The following is a 16,602-nucleotide window of genomic DNA, read 5'->3' as shown; positions in this document are numbered from 1 at the left end:
GTTTCTCTTGTAAGATGTATCGAGTCCACGGATTCATCCATACTTGTGGGATATTCTCCTTCCCTACAGGAAGTGGCAAAGAGAGCACCCACAGCAGAGCTGTCTATATAGCTCCTCCCTTAGCTCCACCCCCAGTCATTCTCTGTGCCTACTCTAAGTACTAGGAAGGGTAAAGTGAGTGTGGTGACAAAAATGTTAGTTTTTATTTTCTCAAGCAAAAGTTTGTTATTTTAAATGGTACCAGTGTGTACTATTTACTCTCTGGCAGAAAAGGGATGAAGATTTCTGCAAGGAGGATGATTATCTTAGCACTTTGTAACTAAGATCCACTGCTGTTCTCACAAGGGCTGAAGAGTACAGGAAAACTTCAGTTGGGGGAACGGTTTGCAGGCTAAACTACATTGATGTATGTTCAGTCTATTTTTTTCTAGAAAGACTGTTTTTTAACCCCTTAATGACCGGACCATTTTTCAATTTTCTTACCCTTAATGACAATGGCTATTTTTACATTTCTGCAGTGTTTGCGTTTAGCTGTAATTTTCCTCTTACTCATTTACTTTACCCACACATATTATATACCGTTTTTCTCGCCATTAAATGGACTTTCTAAAGATACCATTATTTTCATCATATCTTATAATTTACTATAAAAAAAATATAAAATATGAGGAAAAAATTGAAAAAAAACACTTTTTCTAACTTTTACCCCCAAAAGCTGTTACACATCTACAACCACCAAAATACACCCATTCTAAATAGTTTCTAAATTTTGTCCCGTGTTTAGAAATACCCAATGTTTACATGTTCTTTGCTTTTTTTGCAAGTTATAGGGCCATAAATACAAGTAGCACTTTGCTATTTCCAAACCACTTTTTTTCAAAATTAGCACTAGTTACATTGGGACACTGATATCTTTCAGGAATCCCTGAATATCCCTTGACATGTATATATTTATATTTAGAAGACATCCCAAAGCATTTATCTAGGCCCATTTTGGTATATTTCATGCCACCATTTCACCGCCAAATGCGATCAAATAAAAAAAATTGTTGACTTTTTCACAATTTTTTTCACAAACTTTAGGTTTCTCGCTGAATTTATTTACAAACAACTTGTGCAATTATGGCATAAATGGTTGTAAATACTTCTCTGGGATCCCCTTTGTTCAGAAATAGCAGACCTATATGGATTTGGCGTTGCTTTTTGGTAATTAGAAGGACGCTAAATGCCGCTGCACACCACACACGTGTATTATGCCCAGCAGTGAAGGGTTAATTAGGGAGCTTGTAGGGAGCTTTTAGGTTTAATTTTAGCTTTAGTGTAGTGTAGTAGACAACCCAAATTATTGATCTAGGCCCATTTTGGTATATTTCATGCCACCATTTAACCGCCAAATACTATCAAATTAAAAAAAAAACTTACATTTTTCAAAATTTTAGGTTTCTCACTGAAATTATTTACAAGCAGCTTGTGCAATTATGGCACAAATGGTTGTAAATGCTTCTCTGGGATCCCCTTTGTTCAGAAATAGCAGACATATATGGCTTTGGTGTTGCTTTTTGGTAATAATAAGGCCGTTAAATACCGCTGCGCACCACACTTGTAATATGCCCAGCAGTTAAGGGGTTAATTAGGTAGCTTGTGGGGTTAATTTTGAGCTTTAGTGTAGAGATCAGCCTCCCACCTGACACATCCCATCCCCTGATCCCCCCCTGACCCCCCTCAAACAGCTCTCTTCCCTCCCCACCTCACAATTGTCACCGCCATATTAAGTACTGGCAGAAAGTCTGCCAGTACTGAAATAAAAATATTTTTTTTTTTTTTTTTGTCATACAGTCTGCAGTGATGGATCCCTCCTTACCCCACAACCTCCCTGATCCCCCCATACATCTTTCTAACCCTCCCCCTCTATCTATTTGCCGCCATCTTGGGTACTGGCAGCTGTCCCAATTTGCTCCCCAAAATATTTTTTTTTACTTTTTTAATATAAAATATTTGTTTTCTGTAGTGTAGCTGGCCCCCCTAAATAATCTACATCCCTCCCAGATCCCTTACTAAAAAACAGAGATGCCCCTGCATCTACATCGATCTTTTTATTTTGTTGCCTGTATATTTTGCGCACGCGCGCACCCCCGCACCCCCCCCCCCCCCCCGCCGCAACCGCCGCACCGGGTAAAACAAGAAGGAAGGAAAGGATCATGATCGCTTCCAGCACTTCAGACAACAGAGGACGTACCAGGTACGTCAACTGTCATTAAGGGAAGTTTTTCCTATGACGTACCTGGTACGTCCTCTGTCATTAAGGGGTTAATTCTAGAAAAGGCTGGCAATATCCCCATTAGGGAAGGGTAAGCTGTATTCCAGACATTTAATAGGAATCCCACCTTGCATAAAGGGCTCATTAGTTACTGGTGACACTGATAGGAAAAAAAGTTTTTGTTTATTTATAAAAAATGCAAATATAACGTTTTTTTGAGGGACTTTAAGGGGCCATTGTGGCTTGTTTAAGGGTTATTAACCCACATGGCTGGTTTGAGAAACACTCTGTTGTGTTTATTTTAGGCCCCATAACATTGTGTGAGGTGGGAGGGGCCTATTTTCAGGCCTCAGTTGTGCAGTTTCTTTTCCTCAGAGACATCCAGCTGCTTCTCCAGAGGTTCCTACTGTGATTGAGGGCTGTAAAGAAGTTTTTTTCCCCCCACAAATCGTTCCCAAAGGGCAGGTAGGAGCCACAGCAGAGCTGTGGCAAGGTGCTGAACGTTTTTTTACCGGTTTTTAGACGTTTTGTCAATCTGGTTTTTACATTAAGGGGTTAATTGTTTATTTGCATAGCTGTGCAAAGTTACTAAGGCTTTATGATGCTACTGTAAAAATTTCGTTGAGTTTACAGCTTTTTTACACTGTTTTGCAGAGTTTGTGCAGCTTTTTTTCTCTTAAAGGCACAGTACCGTTTTTTTTCTAAGTGTTATTTGCTTTGATTAAAGTGTTTTCCAAGCTTGCTTGTTACATTACTAGCCTGTTTAACATGTCTGACACCAAGGAAAATCCTTGTTCAATGTGTTTAGAAGCCATTGTGGAACCCCCTCTTAGAATGTGTCCCACTTGCACTGATATGTCTATAAATTATAAAGAGCATATTTTAGCACTTAAAAATATTGCAATAGATGATTCTCAGACAGAAGGAAATGAGGGTTTAACATCTAGCTCTCCCCAAGTGTCAGAACCAGTAACGCCCGCACAAGTGACGCCTAGTACCTCTAGTGCGTCAAATTCATTTACTTTACAAGACATGGCCACAGTTGTGAATACAACCCTCACAGAGGTTTTATCCAAACTGCCTGGTTTACAAGGAAAGCGTGACAGCTCTGGGTTAAAAACAAATGCTAAGCCGTCTGACGCTTTAGTAGCCGTATCCGATATACCCTCACAATGTTCTGAAGTAGGGGTAAGGGATTTGTTATCTGAAGGAGAAATTTCTGATTCAGGAAAGACGCTCCCTCAGACAGATTCTGATATGACGGCCTTTAAGCTTGAACACCTCCGCTTATTGCTCAGGGAGGTATTAGCGACTCTAGATGATTGTGACCCTATAGTGGTCCCAGAGAAATTGTGTAAAATGGACAAATACTTAGAGGTTCCTGTTTACACTGATGTTTTTCCAGTCCCTAAGAGGATTGTGAATATTGTTACTAAATAGTGGGATAGACCAGGTATTCCGTTCACTCCCGCTCCTGTTTTTAAGATAATTTTTCCCATATCTGACACCATGTGGGACTCGTGGCAGACAGTTCCTAAGGTGGAGGGAGCTATTTCTACTCTGGCTAAGCGTACAACTATACCTATCGAAGACAGTTGTGCTTTCAAAGATCCTATGGATAAAAAATTAGAGGGTCTCCTGAAGAAAAGTTTTGTTCATCAAGGTTTTCTTCTCCAACCTATTGCGTGCATTGTTCCTGTAACTACTGCAGCTGCTTTCTGGTTTGAGGCTCTAGAAGAGGCTCTTCAGATGGAGACTCCATTAGAGGATATTATGGACAGAATTAAGGCCCTTAGGTTGGCTAATTCTTTCATTACAGATGCCGCTTTCCAACTGGCTAAATTAGCGGCAAAGAATTCAGGTTTTGCCATTTTAGCACGCAGGGCGTTATGGCTTAAGTCCTGGTCTGCTGATGTGTCATCAAAATCTAAACTTTTGAACATCCCTTTCAAAGGAAAGACCCTATTCGGGCCTGAACTGAAAGAGATTATTTCAGACATCACTGGAGGGAAAGTCCATGCCCTCCCTCAGGATAGAACAAATAAAATGAGGACCAAACAAAATCATTTTCGTTCCTTTCGGAACTTCAAGGGTGGTCCCGCTTCAGCTTCCCCTGCTGCAAAGCAAGAGGGGAATTTTGCCCAATCCAAGTCAGTCGGGAAACCTAACCAGGCATGGAACAAGGGTAAACAGGCAAGATATGTTTACGATTCCTGGGCCTTAGAAATTGTGTCCCAGGGATATCTTCTGGACTTCAAAGACTCTCCCCCAAGGGGGAGATTTCACATTTCTCAATTGTCTGCAAACCAGAGAGAGGCGTTCTTACGCTGTGTAGAAGACCTACATACCATGGGAGTAATCCGCCCAGTTCCAAAGGCGGAACAAGGGCTAGGGTTTTACTCAAACCTGTTTGTGGTTTCCAAAAAAGAGGGAACTTTCAGACCAATCTTGGATCTCAAAATTTTAAACAAATTCCTCAGAGTACCATCATTCAAGATGGAGACTATTCGGAGTGGATTTAAAGGATGCGTATCTACACATCCCTATTCACAGAAATCATCATCAATTCCTCAGATTCGCCTTTCAAGACAGGCATTACCAGTTTGTGGCCCTTCCGTTCGGGTTGACCACGGCTCCCAGAATTTTCACAAAGGTGCTAGGGTCCCTTTTGGCGGTTCTAAGACCGCGGGGCATAGCAGTGGCGCCTTATCTAGACGACATCTTGATTCAGGCGTCGACTTTCCAGCTAGCCAAGTCTCACACGGACATCGTGTTGGCTTTTATGAGATCTCACGGGTGGAAGGTGAACATAAAAAAGAGTTCTCTCTTCCCTCTCACAAGAGTTTCCTTCTAGGGATTCTGATAGACTCGGTAGAAATGAAAATATTTCTGAGGGAGGTCAGAAAATCAAAACTCTTAACCACTTGCCGAACTCTTCATTCCATTCCTCGGCCATCTGTGGCTCAGTGTATGGAGGTAATCGGACTCATGGTAGCGGCAATGGATATAGTTCCTTTTGCCCGCTTACCCCTCAGACCACTGTAACTATGCATGCTCAAACAGTGGAATGGCGATGATGCAGATTTATCTCCTCAAATGCATCTGGACCAGGAGACCAGAGATTCTCTTCTCTGGTGGTTGTCTCAGGACCACCTGTCTCAGGGAATGTGTTTTCGCAGGCCGGAGTGGCTCATAGTAACGACAGATGCCAGCCTGCTAGGGTGGGGTGCAGTCTGGAACTCTCTGAAATCACAGGGCTTATGGTCTCGGGAGTAAACTCTACTTCCGATAAACATTCTAGAACTGAGAGCGATGTTCAATGCGCTTCAGGCGTGGCCTCAGGTAGCTGTGGCCAAATTGATCAGATTTCAGTCGGACAACATCACGACTGTAGCTTATATCAATCATCAAGGAGGAACACAGAGTTCTCTAGCGATGATGGAGGTAACCAAAATAATCCGATGGGCGGAGGATCACTCTTGCCATCTCTCAGCAATCCATATCCCAGGGGTAGCGAACTGGGAGGCGGATTTCCTAAGTCGTCAGACTTTTCATCCGGGGGAGTGGGAACTCCATCCGGAGGTATTTGCCCAGCTGACTCAGCTATGGGGCACACCAGAATTGGATCTGATGGCGTCCCGTCAGAATGCCAAACTTCCTCGTTACGGGTCCAGGTCCCAGGATCCCCAGACGGTACTGATAGATGCTCTAGCAGTTCCCTGGTCCTTCAATCTGGCCTATGTATTTCCACCGTTTCCTCTCCTCCCACGTCTGGTTGCCAGAATCAAGCAGGAGAGAGCTTCGGTGATTCTGATAGCACCTGCGTGGCCACGCAGGACTTGGTATGCAGACCTAGTGGACATGTCGTCGGTTCCACCGTGGACTCTGCCAATGAGGCAGGACCTTCTAATCCAAGGTCTATTCACGCATCCAAATCTAATTTCTCTGCATCTGACCGCTTGGAGATTGAACGCCTGATTCTATCAAACTGTGGTTTCTCTGAGTCGGTCATTAATACCCTGATTCAAGCTAGAAAGCCTGTAACCAGGAAGATTTATCATAAGATTTGGCGCAAATATTTTTATTGGTGTGAATCCAAGGGTTACTCATGGAGTAAGATTAGGATTCCTAGAATATTGTCCTTTTTCCAAGAAGGATTGGAGAAGGGATTATCAGCTAGTTCCTTAAAAGGACAGATATCTGCTTTGTCTATTCTTTTACACAAACGTCTGGCAGATGTCCCAGACGTTCAAGCATTTAGTCAGGCATTGGTCAGGATCAAGCCTGTATTTAAACCTGTTGCTCCACCATGGAGCCTAAACTTAAAGTTCTTTAAGGGGTTCCGTTTGAACCTATGCATTCCATAGATATTAAGCTTCTATCTTGGAAAGTTTTGTTTTTAGTAGCTATCTCTTCGGCTCGAAGAGTTTGAGCTATCTGCTTTACAGTGTGACTCACCTTACCTTGTTTTCCATGCAGATAAGGTGGTTTTGCGTACCAAACCTAGGTTTCTTCCTAAGGTTGTTTCTAATAGGAATATCAATCAGGAGATTGTTGTTCCTTCACTGTGTCCTAATCCTTCTTCAAAGAAGGAACGTCTGTTGCACAATATTGATGTGGTTCGTGCTTTAAAGTTCTACTTACAAGCAACTAAAGATTTCCGTCAAACATCTTCATTGTTTGTTGTTTATTCTGGTAAACGGAGAGGTCAAAAGGCTATGGCTACCTCTCTTTCCTATTGGCTGAAAAGCATCATCCGTTTGGCTTATGAGACTGCTGGCCAGCAGCCTCCTGAAAGAATTACTGCTCATTCTACTAGAGCAGTGGCTTCCACATGGGCTTTTAAAAATGAGGCTTCTGTTGAACAGAATTGTAAGGCGGCGACTTGGTCTTCGCTTCATACTTTTTCCAAATTTTCCAAATTTGATACTTTTGCTTCTTCGGAGGCTATTTTTGGGAGAAAGGTTCTACAAGCAGTGGTGCCTTCCGTTTAAGGTCCCTGTCTTGTCCCTCCCTTCATCCGTGTCCTAAAGCTTTGGTATTGGTATCTCACAAGTATGGATGAATCCGTGGACTCAATACATCTTACAAGAGAAAACATAATTTATGCTTACCTGATAAATGTATTTCTCTTGTGATGTATCGAGTCCACGGCCCGCCCTGTTTAAGACAGGCAGTATATTTTTATTTAAAAAACTTCAGTCACCACTGCACCCTATAGTTTATCCTTTTTCTTCCTAGCCTTTGGTCGAATGACTGGGGGGTGGAGCTAAGGAAGGAGCTATATAGACAGCTCTGCTGTGGGTGCTCTCTTTGCCACTTCCTGTAGGGAAGGAGAATATCCCACAAGTATGGATGAATCCGTGGACTCGATACATCACAAGAGAAATAAATTTATCAGGTAAGCATAAATTATGTTTTTTAGTTGCTATCTCTTCGGCTCGAAGAATTTCTTAACTATCTGCGTTGCAATGCGACTCGCCTTATCTTGTTTTCCATGCTGATAAGGTGGTTTTGCGTACCAAACCTGGATTCCTTCCTAAGGTTGTTACTAATAGGAATATCAATCAGGAAATTGTTGTTCCTTCTCTGTGTCCTAATCCTTCCTCTAAGAAGGAGCGTCTGTTGCACAACTTGGACGTGGTTCGTGCTTTGAAGTTTTACTTGCAAGCAACCAAGGGTTTCCGTCAAACATCATCTTTGTTTGTTGTCTATTCTGGAAAACGTAGAGGTCAAAAAGCTACGGCTACCTCTCTTTATTTTGGGCTGAAAAGCATCATCCGTTTGGCATACGAGACTGCTGGACAGCAGCCTCCTGAAAGGATTACAGCTCACTCTACTAGAGCGGTGGCTTCCACATGGGCTTTTAAAAATGATGTTTCTGTTGAACAGATTTGTACGGCCGCGACTTGGTCTTCGCTTCATACCTTTTCCAAATTTTACGAATTTGATACTTTTGCTTCTTCGGAGGCTATTTTTGGGAGAAAAGTTCTTCAAGCAGTGGTGCCTTCTGTTTAACCATCTGTCTTGTCCCTCCCGTTCATCTGTGTCCTGTAGCTTTGGTATTGTATCCCACAAGTAAAGGATGAATCCGTGGACTCGTCATACCTTATAGAAGAAAAGTAAATTTATTCTTACCTGATAAATTAATTTCTTCTAGCGTACGACAAGTCCACGGCCCACCCTGTCATTTTAAAAGAGATTATATATTTTTTATTTTAAACTTCAGTCACCTCTGCACCTTTTAGTTTCTCATTTTACTTCCTGTACCTTCGGTCGAATTACTGAGGGGTGGAGCTAAGGGAGGAGCTATATAGACATCTCTGCTGTGGTGCTCTTTGCCAGTTCCTGTTAGCAGGAGGATAATATCCCACAAGTAAAGGATGAATCCGTGGACTCGTCGTACCATAGAAGAAATTTATTTATCAGGTAAGCATAAATTTACTTTTTTGCCATCAGTTTGGTTTGGTTGTTTTTTTCTTATTAATATTATTATCTTTTATATGTAGAGTGACAACAGATTGCAGTAACTAGTACCCCAAAATACACACACATATCTATCAGACCTTGTCCTATCAAATATACAAATGTACCTGAGATATGTTTATTTCATGAAGTCTAGTAAAGTAGTGTTTACTTTTTACAATCACCATATGGCTGTCAAAATGTAAGAAAATAAAAACCCTGTAAAATTCAACTTTTTACTGAATAAACTGTAATACTTTTTTTCACATCACTAATATATTTTGCTTGCCTCAGATTTTTATCACAGTCTAGCCTCAGTCAGAATGCAGGCTTAGTCTTATAAACATGTTGATAGAAGTAGTTTATAGGACCCCAGTGGCTTCATAGCTTCTGTACAGCTAATAGTCCCTCTCCACAGATGCCATCAGATAAGGTTGCAGTGTTCTACAAATCAATAAGGTGTTACTGGATGTGATATAAAACAGATTATAAATTCTCACAAGCTGTAAATACTTTGCAGCTCTATATCTCCTGTAAATTTTCCTTGGCTTTGTTTTCTTTTACTTTAAAGGTATATGATATTTACTTTTTTATTTTATTTATTTTTTAAAATTGTAATCCTGACTTTATTTTTCTTTTTTCTTCTTTTTTCTTCTTTTAGGTCAAGTTGTATACGCTCACCAGTTTATTAATTTGATTGGGGAAAACCTAACTAATGTTGGCCTTTTTAAAGACCATTGTGAAAACTTAATATGTGATTTGATTGGTCTAGCTGCAAGCAGATATACTAAGGTAAAAAAGAAAGTCTTCAGGTTTTAAATTATCTTCAGTTCTCTACAGAAATTTTTTCCAGCCAGGAAGCATTATCAAGTAGCCGTTTGGGGGTAGTGTAATACTTATCAATATTATTCATAATAGCATTTGTTATTTATAATGTAACTTAAAGAGACATGAAACCCAGTTTTTTTCTTTCACGATTCAGATAGAGCATGCAATTTTAGGCAACTTTCTAATTTACTCCTATTATCAATTTTCTTTCTAATGACACGTTGAGTCCACGGATCATCTCTAATTACTATTGGGAATATCACTCCTGCCAGCAGGAGGCGGCAAAGAGCACCACAGCAAAACTGTTAAATGTCACCGCCCTTCCCTCCAACACCAGTCATTCTCTTTGCCTACGTTAAAAACAAGGGGGTGGTAAAGTTTAGGTGTTTGGAAGAAGATTCTTCAATCAAGATTTTGTTATTTTACAGCAGTGCAAGTTTGTTCTGCTTTGTCCTGGGGTGTAGCCGTAGCCCATGTCAGTCTCTTCAGTAGAGCAGTGGTGGCTTTTAAGCAATGGAAACTTGTGGGGTACAATCCTCACTGTGCCTCCCATGTAGTTAATGCTGCCCTAACATTAAAAGCCTGAGTAAGATTACTCAGTCTTTGTTTTTTCTTCCACAGGTCTATGTGAGGGAACATGCCTCTCAAACCTAGTGAGCTGCCTTGCTGCCTGGCAGATTTCATGGAGATAAGTGCTGACTTTATTTTTCTGGAACTATGCAGGAAAAAGATAGCACTTTCATTTATTTGATGGGACACAAGAGGCATTCTCCTATAGAATTAGGGGATAATGTTAAAAGGGGCAGTATTTGCAGGCACTGGGGACGAAGAGATATAGGCTCAATGTGTGGTGTGTTTTCACTTACTCCCGGCGGCTTTACTTCAGAGTACATTTTGCAGAACGGGAGGTTAATTTTGATACGCCCACGATGGGCAGGGCTAGCTGAGGCGGCAAATTTCTGTTGCGCTCCTTTTCCCCTTCACTTCCTGTGTTCCAGAGGGGAGACAACGTAATTGCAGCTTATGAGCAGTGCTACGGTTGCCGGACTGCATTATACAGTATTATAAGTTGAGTCTGAACTTCTAGCAGGATATACACTCCGGTGTCAGCTAGGCAGGTAGGCACCTCAGCAAAGCTAAGCTGAGGTGTAGAGGTTGTCCGGAGTGTTTGTGATAGTTTTTTTCATTTTCTTGCAGTAAAAATAAAGCAGTTACGTATAAAAATTTAAAGAGACAGTAACGGTTTTTGTTTGTTAATTTCAACTTAAAATATAAGTTTACTTAATTCTAATTTGTTCAGTTGTGAGTAAAGAATGGACCAAGAGGCCCTGCAAACTGTTACATGTTCTTTTTGTTTTGATGCTAGCGTGGAACCACCAATCCCTTTCTGTTCCTCTTGTATTGAGAGAACTTTAAGTTACAGGGATAGACTTTTTTTCTGAGCCAACATTGTCTAAGGCGGATGCTGTTCAGGGGTCTTCTGACAATGTTCAAGATATGCCGCAGCTTTCTCCTTAAGTGTCCCAAATTTTATCGTCCCACATGCGGTGCCCTGCGCTTTCTCTCAAACTCCTCCTGGAGTTACGTTCCAAGACATCGCTACCCTCATGTCTTCTGCGGTATCTGATGCGCTGTCTGCTTTTCCCATGCCGCAGGGAAAACGTAAGAGGAAATGTAAAGAATCAGTGAGTAAGGTTTCTGATACAGTCGTGGCTATTCCGAATGTTCCCTCCCAGAAATCTGAGGAGGAAGATACTTCGGTAGCATCTGAGGGTGAAATCTCAGACTGTAATTCCTTCTTCTGATGCTAAAGTTGTATCCTTCAGGTTTAAGCTGGAACACCTCCGTTTGTTACTTAAGGAGGTTTTGGCTACCTTGGACGACTCCGACTCTACGGTCGTAGTCAATCCTAAGAAGTCTAGCAAGCTAAACAAGTATTTTGATGTACCTTCCATGGTGGAGTTTTTCCCTGTATCTGATCAGGCTACAGAGATTATTGCTAGGGAATGGGAGAGACCTGGTATCCCTTTTTCTCCATCCCCTATTTTTAAGAAGATGTTTCCTATTGCTGACTCTATCAAGGAGTTTTGGCAGTCGGTTCCCAAGGTGGAAGGAGCAATTTCCACTTTGGCTAAGAGAACCACTATTCCCATAGAGGATAGTTGTTCCTTTAAGGATACTACTGATAAGAAGTTGGAGGGGTTGCTCAAAAAGATGTATGTTCACCAGGGTTTACAATGGCAACCTGCGGTGTGTATTGCTACCGTCACTAGTGCTGCGGCATACTGGTTTGATGCGTTGTCTGATTTTATTCAGACACACTCCCCTGGAAGAGATCCAGGATAGGATCAAGGCCCTTAAGTTGGCCAATTCTTTTATTACGGATGCTTCCCTACAGGTTATTAAGCTGGGAGCAAAGATTTCTGGTTTTGCCGTTCTGGCCCGCTGAGCCTTATGGTTGAAATCCTGGTCTGCAGATGTTTTGTCTAAGTCTAAGCTTTTGGTGATTCCCTACAAGGGCTGGGCTTGGCTGAAATTATTTCGGACATTACGGGAGGAAAGGGTAATTTCTTTTTAAAGACAACATGAGTCCACGGATTTCATCCTTACTTATGGGATTACACCTCCTGGTCAGCAGGAGGAGGCAAAGAGCACCACAGCAGAGCTGTATATATAGCTCCTCTCTTCCCTCCCACTTCAGTCATTCTCTTTGCCTACGTTAGTGATAGGAAGCGGCAGAGTGAGGTGTTAGAATAGATTCTTCAATCAAAAGTTTATTATTTTCAAAGTAGTGCCAGAGTGTGCTGCTTTCTCCTAGGGTGTAGCCGTAGTCCTTATCAGTCTCTACAGGAGAGCATTTGGTGGCTTTAAAGCAATGGGAACTGGTGGGACATGATTCTCACTGCGCATCCCATAATTTCTGCTGCCCTTACCCCATGATGGCCTAAGCAATCTCTAACTCAGGCTTTATCATTTCCACAGGGCTATAGGAGGGAGAGGACCTCTTACACCTGATGGACTGTCCTGCTGTCGGACAGCATTGAGGTAAGTGCAACCGTTTTATTCTGGGAATAAAAACTCAGAAGGAAGCAGGCACTTTAATCTGACTTTATTTCTATCAGGCTAATGAAGCCTCTGACTTGGGACTTGATTCTCTCTAAGTATGGGCAGGGAGAAAGCTGTATAAGAATTCACATTTTATTTATTTCAAGCGATAGGGCTGTGTAGTGTTTAACGCCCACGAAGGGCGGGGCCGACATTTTGCGCGCTTAGTATTGTCACTGCGCAGTCTTACAGACAGTCTGGTATCTGGAGGAGGTACCGGTTTCTCGGTGCGGCTCATTGTCTCTCAGGCTAACAGGGCGGGGACGTCTCTTTACTCTGGATCCATAAGGTTTAATTTAATAAGCGGTTGCTAGCGCTTCTGAGACGACACCGGGATTTACAGCGTGTCTGGTCGGCAGGTAGGCGCCTCAGCAGAGCTGCTGAGGCATAGAGGTGTTTAAGTGTTTTCATAACACGTTTATTTTAACAGGAACATAACTTGCAGTTAAATTAAGGCATAGTACCCTGTTATTCTCTCAAAATTCATAAGCATTTCAGTTCAATCTGATTTCTATTTTACAACGGTAAAAAAGGTTCAGTTTAAAATTTAAAGGGCCAGTAACAACATATATATATAAAAGGATTTGTACAATTCTAAGATGAATTTAGAGTCTGTACAAGATGTTACGTGCGCCATATGTTTGGATGCTAATGTGGAACCACCAGTTACTTTTTGTCCCTCATGTATTGAGAGGGTTTTAAACTGTAGAGAAAAGATTTTTCATGGTCAATATTTATCAAAGGCGAATGCTTCTCAGGTGTCTAGTGATGAGATGCAGAGTATGCTGCAGCTTTCTTCCCAAGCGTTCCAACCTTTAACGCCCGCACAAGCAATGCAATGTACCTCTGTTTCTTCTGCGGTTACATTAAAAGACATTGCTGAGGTTATGTCCTCTACACTTTCAGATGCGTTATTTGCCTTTCCTATTTTTCAAGGCAAACGTAAAAGGAAGAATAACTATGAGGTTAATGAAATTTCTGATGCTATGATAGCAATCTCGGGCGTACCCTCCCAGGGCTCTGAGATGGAGGGTAGGGAGGTTCTGTCGAAAGGTGAGATTTCAGACTCAGAGAGTTCCTTACCTTTGATTGATTCAGAAGTTGTTTCTTTCAAGTTTAAACTAGAACACCTCCGCCCGTTACTCAGGGAGGTTTTAGTGACTTTGGATGGATGACTGTGATTCCACAGTAGTGGTCATTCCTAAGAAATTGAGTAAGTTGGATAGATACTTAGATGTTCCTTCTTACTCTGATGTTTTTCCAGTTCCCAGGTGGACTTCGGAAATTATTACTAAGGAATGGGAGAAACCAGGTATTCCATTCTCTCCTTCCCCTATTTTCAAGAAGATGTTCCCTATAGCTGACGATGTCAGTGAACATTGGCAGACGGTTCCTAAGGTGGAGGGGGCTATTTCCACCTTGGCCAAATGAACTACTATTCCTATTAAGGATAGTTGTGCTTTCAGGGACCCCATGGATAAGAAGTTAGAGGGTCTACTGAAAAAGATCTATGTTCACCAGGGTTTGCTATTGCAACCGGCTGCGTGCATTGTTAGTCACTAGTGCGGCAGCTTATTGGTTTGACTATCTTACGGAGTCTTTTAAATCTGAGACTTCTTTAGAAGAGATCCAGGATCGGATTAAAGCTCTGAAGTTAGCTAATTCTTTTATTACAGATGCTTCTCTGCAAATTACTAATTTGGCGGCTAAGAGTTCAGGTTTTTCAATCTTAGCCTGCAGGGCCTTATGGTTGAAACCTTGGTCTGCGGACGTATCATCCAAGTCTTAAGCTTCTGGCAATTCCTTACAAGGGAAAGACCCTGTTTGGACCTGGCTTGAAGGATATTATCTCTGACATCACGGGAGGCAAGGGTCATCTCCTCCCTCAGGATAAGAGAACCAAGCAAAAAGGTTGACAAAGTAATTTTCGTTCCTTTCGAAATTTCAAGGGAAATTCCTTTTCTTCTTCTTCTAAACAGGAAGGAAACTATTCGCAATCCAAGTCTACTTGGAGACCCAACCAATCTTGGAACAATGGTAAACAATCCAAGAAACCTGCTGCTGATTCCAAGTCAGCATGAAGGGTTTGCCACCGATCCGGGACCGGATCTGTTAGGGGGCAGACTTTCCTTCTTCACCCAGGCTTGGGTGTGAGATGTTCAGGATCCCTGGGCTATAGAAATAGTGTCTCGGGGATACAAACTGGAGTTCAGAAATTCTTACCCCCGAGGAAGATTTCTTTTTTCAAGATTATCTGCAGACCAGATAAAAGAGAGGCGTTCTTACATTGTGTAAGAGACCTATCTTCCATGGGAGTAATTTGTCCCATTCCAATACAGGAACAGGGACAGGGTTTTTATTCAATCTGTTTGTAGTTCCCAAAAAGGAGGGAACCTTCAGACCTATCTTAGACCTCAAGAGTCTAAACAAGTTTCTCAGAGTTCCATCTTTCAAGATGGAAACTATTCGTACCATTCTTCCATTGATCCAGGAGGGTCAATTTATGACGACAGCGGATCTAAAGGATGCATATCTTCATGTTCCTATCCACAGAGATCATCACAAGTTCCTGAGGTTTGCCTTTCTAGACAAACATTTTCAGTTCGTGGCTCTTCCTTTCGGTCTGGCCACGGCACCCAGAATATTTACAAAGGTTCTGGGGTCTCTGCTGGCGGTTCTAAGACCACGGGGCATTGCGGTGGCGCCTTATCTGGACGATATTCTAATCTAGGCATCATCTTATCAGCAAACAATGTCCCATACCGACATAGTGCTATCCTTCCTGAGGACTCACGGGTGGAAGGTAAATCTGGAAAAGAGTTCTTTAATTCCGCAGACAAGGGTACCCTTCTTGGGAACTCTAATCGACTCTATATCCATGAGAATGTTTGTGACAGAGGCCAGAAAGTCGAAGATTCTGAATACATGTCGAGCCCTTCAGTCCACTCCTCAGCAGTCAGTGACTCAGTGCATGGAGGTTCTCGGATTGATGGTGGCGGCAATGGACATCATACCGATTGCTCTGGTTCACCTCAGGCCTCTGCAGCTAAGCATTCTCAGGCAGTGGAATGGAGATTATACAGATTTGTCTCCTCGAATAATCCTAGAACAGGAGACGAGGGACTCTCTTCAATGGTGGTTGTCTCTGGATCATCTGTCCCAGGGGACATGCTTTCGCAGACCTTCATGGGTGATTGTAACAATGGACGCCAGTCTTTTAGGATGGGGAGCAGTCTGGGGCTCTTTAAAAGCTCAGGGAGTATGGACTCAGGAAGAGTCTCTCCTTCCCATCAACATCCTAGAGCTGAGGGCGATCTTCAATGCGCTTCGGGCCTGGCCTCAGTTGGCTTTGGCTCAATTCATCAGATTCCAGTTGGACAACATAACGACGGTGGCTTACATCAATTATCAGGGAGGAACAAAGAGTTCCTTAGCGATGAGTGAGGTAGCCAAGATAATCCAGTAGGTGGTGGCCCATTCTTGCCATCTGTCGGCGATTCACATCCCAGGGGTGGACAACTGGGAGGCGGATTTTCTGAGCAGGCAGACCTTTCATCCAGGAGAGTGGGAACTCCATCCGGAAATTTTCTCCAACCTGGTTCTGAAATGGGGTCGTCCAGAGTTGGATCTCATGGCATCTCGTCAGAATGTCAAGCTCCTGAGATACGGGTCGAGGTCCAGGGATCCCCAGGAGGAACTGACCGATGCCTTGGTGTTTCCTTGGTCCTTCAGTCTAGCATATCTCTTCCCCCCATTGCACTTCTTCCCTGGGTTATTGCTCGAATCAAGCAGGAGAAGGCATCAGTGATCCTTATCGCTCCTGCGTGGCCTCGCAGGATTTGGTATGCCGATCTGGTGGACGTCATCCCTGCCACCTTGGAAACTTCCATTAAGGAAGGACCTTCTCATTCAGGGACCCTTCCTTCACCCGAATCTAGTTTCTCTGC

General features: G+C 42.6%; 1 protein-coding gene across 1 annotated transcript in view; it reads left to right on the top strand.

Annotated features, from left to right (window-relative positions):
• Positions 1-16,602, top strand: part of MMS22L (MMS22 like, DNA repair protein) — an 881,591-nt gene that overhangs the window by 88,493 nt on the left and 776,496 nt on the right. Inside the window, exon 7 of the mRNA XM_053712068.1 lies at positions 9,384-9,514. Within this exon, the coding sequence (XP_053568043.1) occupies positions 9,384-9,514 (131 nt within the window). The remainder of the gene's footprint in view (positions 1-9,383; positions 9,515-16,602) is intronic.

This window comes from Bombina bombina, chromosome 4 (genome assembly GCF_027579735.1).
Source record: "Bombina bombina isolate aBomBom1 chromosome 4, aBomBom1.pri, whole genome shotgun sequence".
Taxonomy (NCBI): Eukaryota; Metazoa; Chordata; class Amphibia; order Anura; family Bombinatoridae; genus Bombina; species Bombina bombina.
Note: the sequence above shows the minus strand (reverse complement) of the source record. Positions and strands in the feature narration are given on the sequence as shown.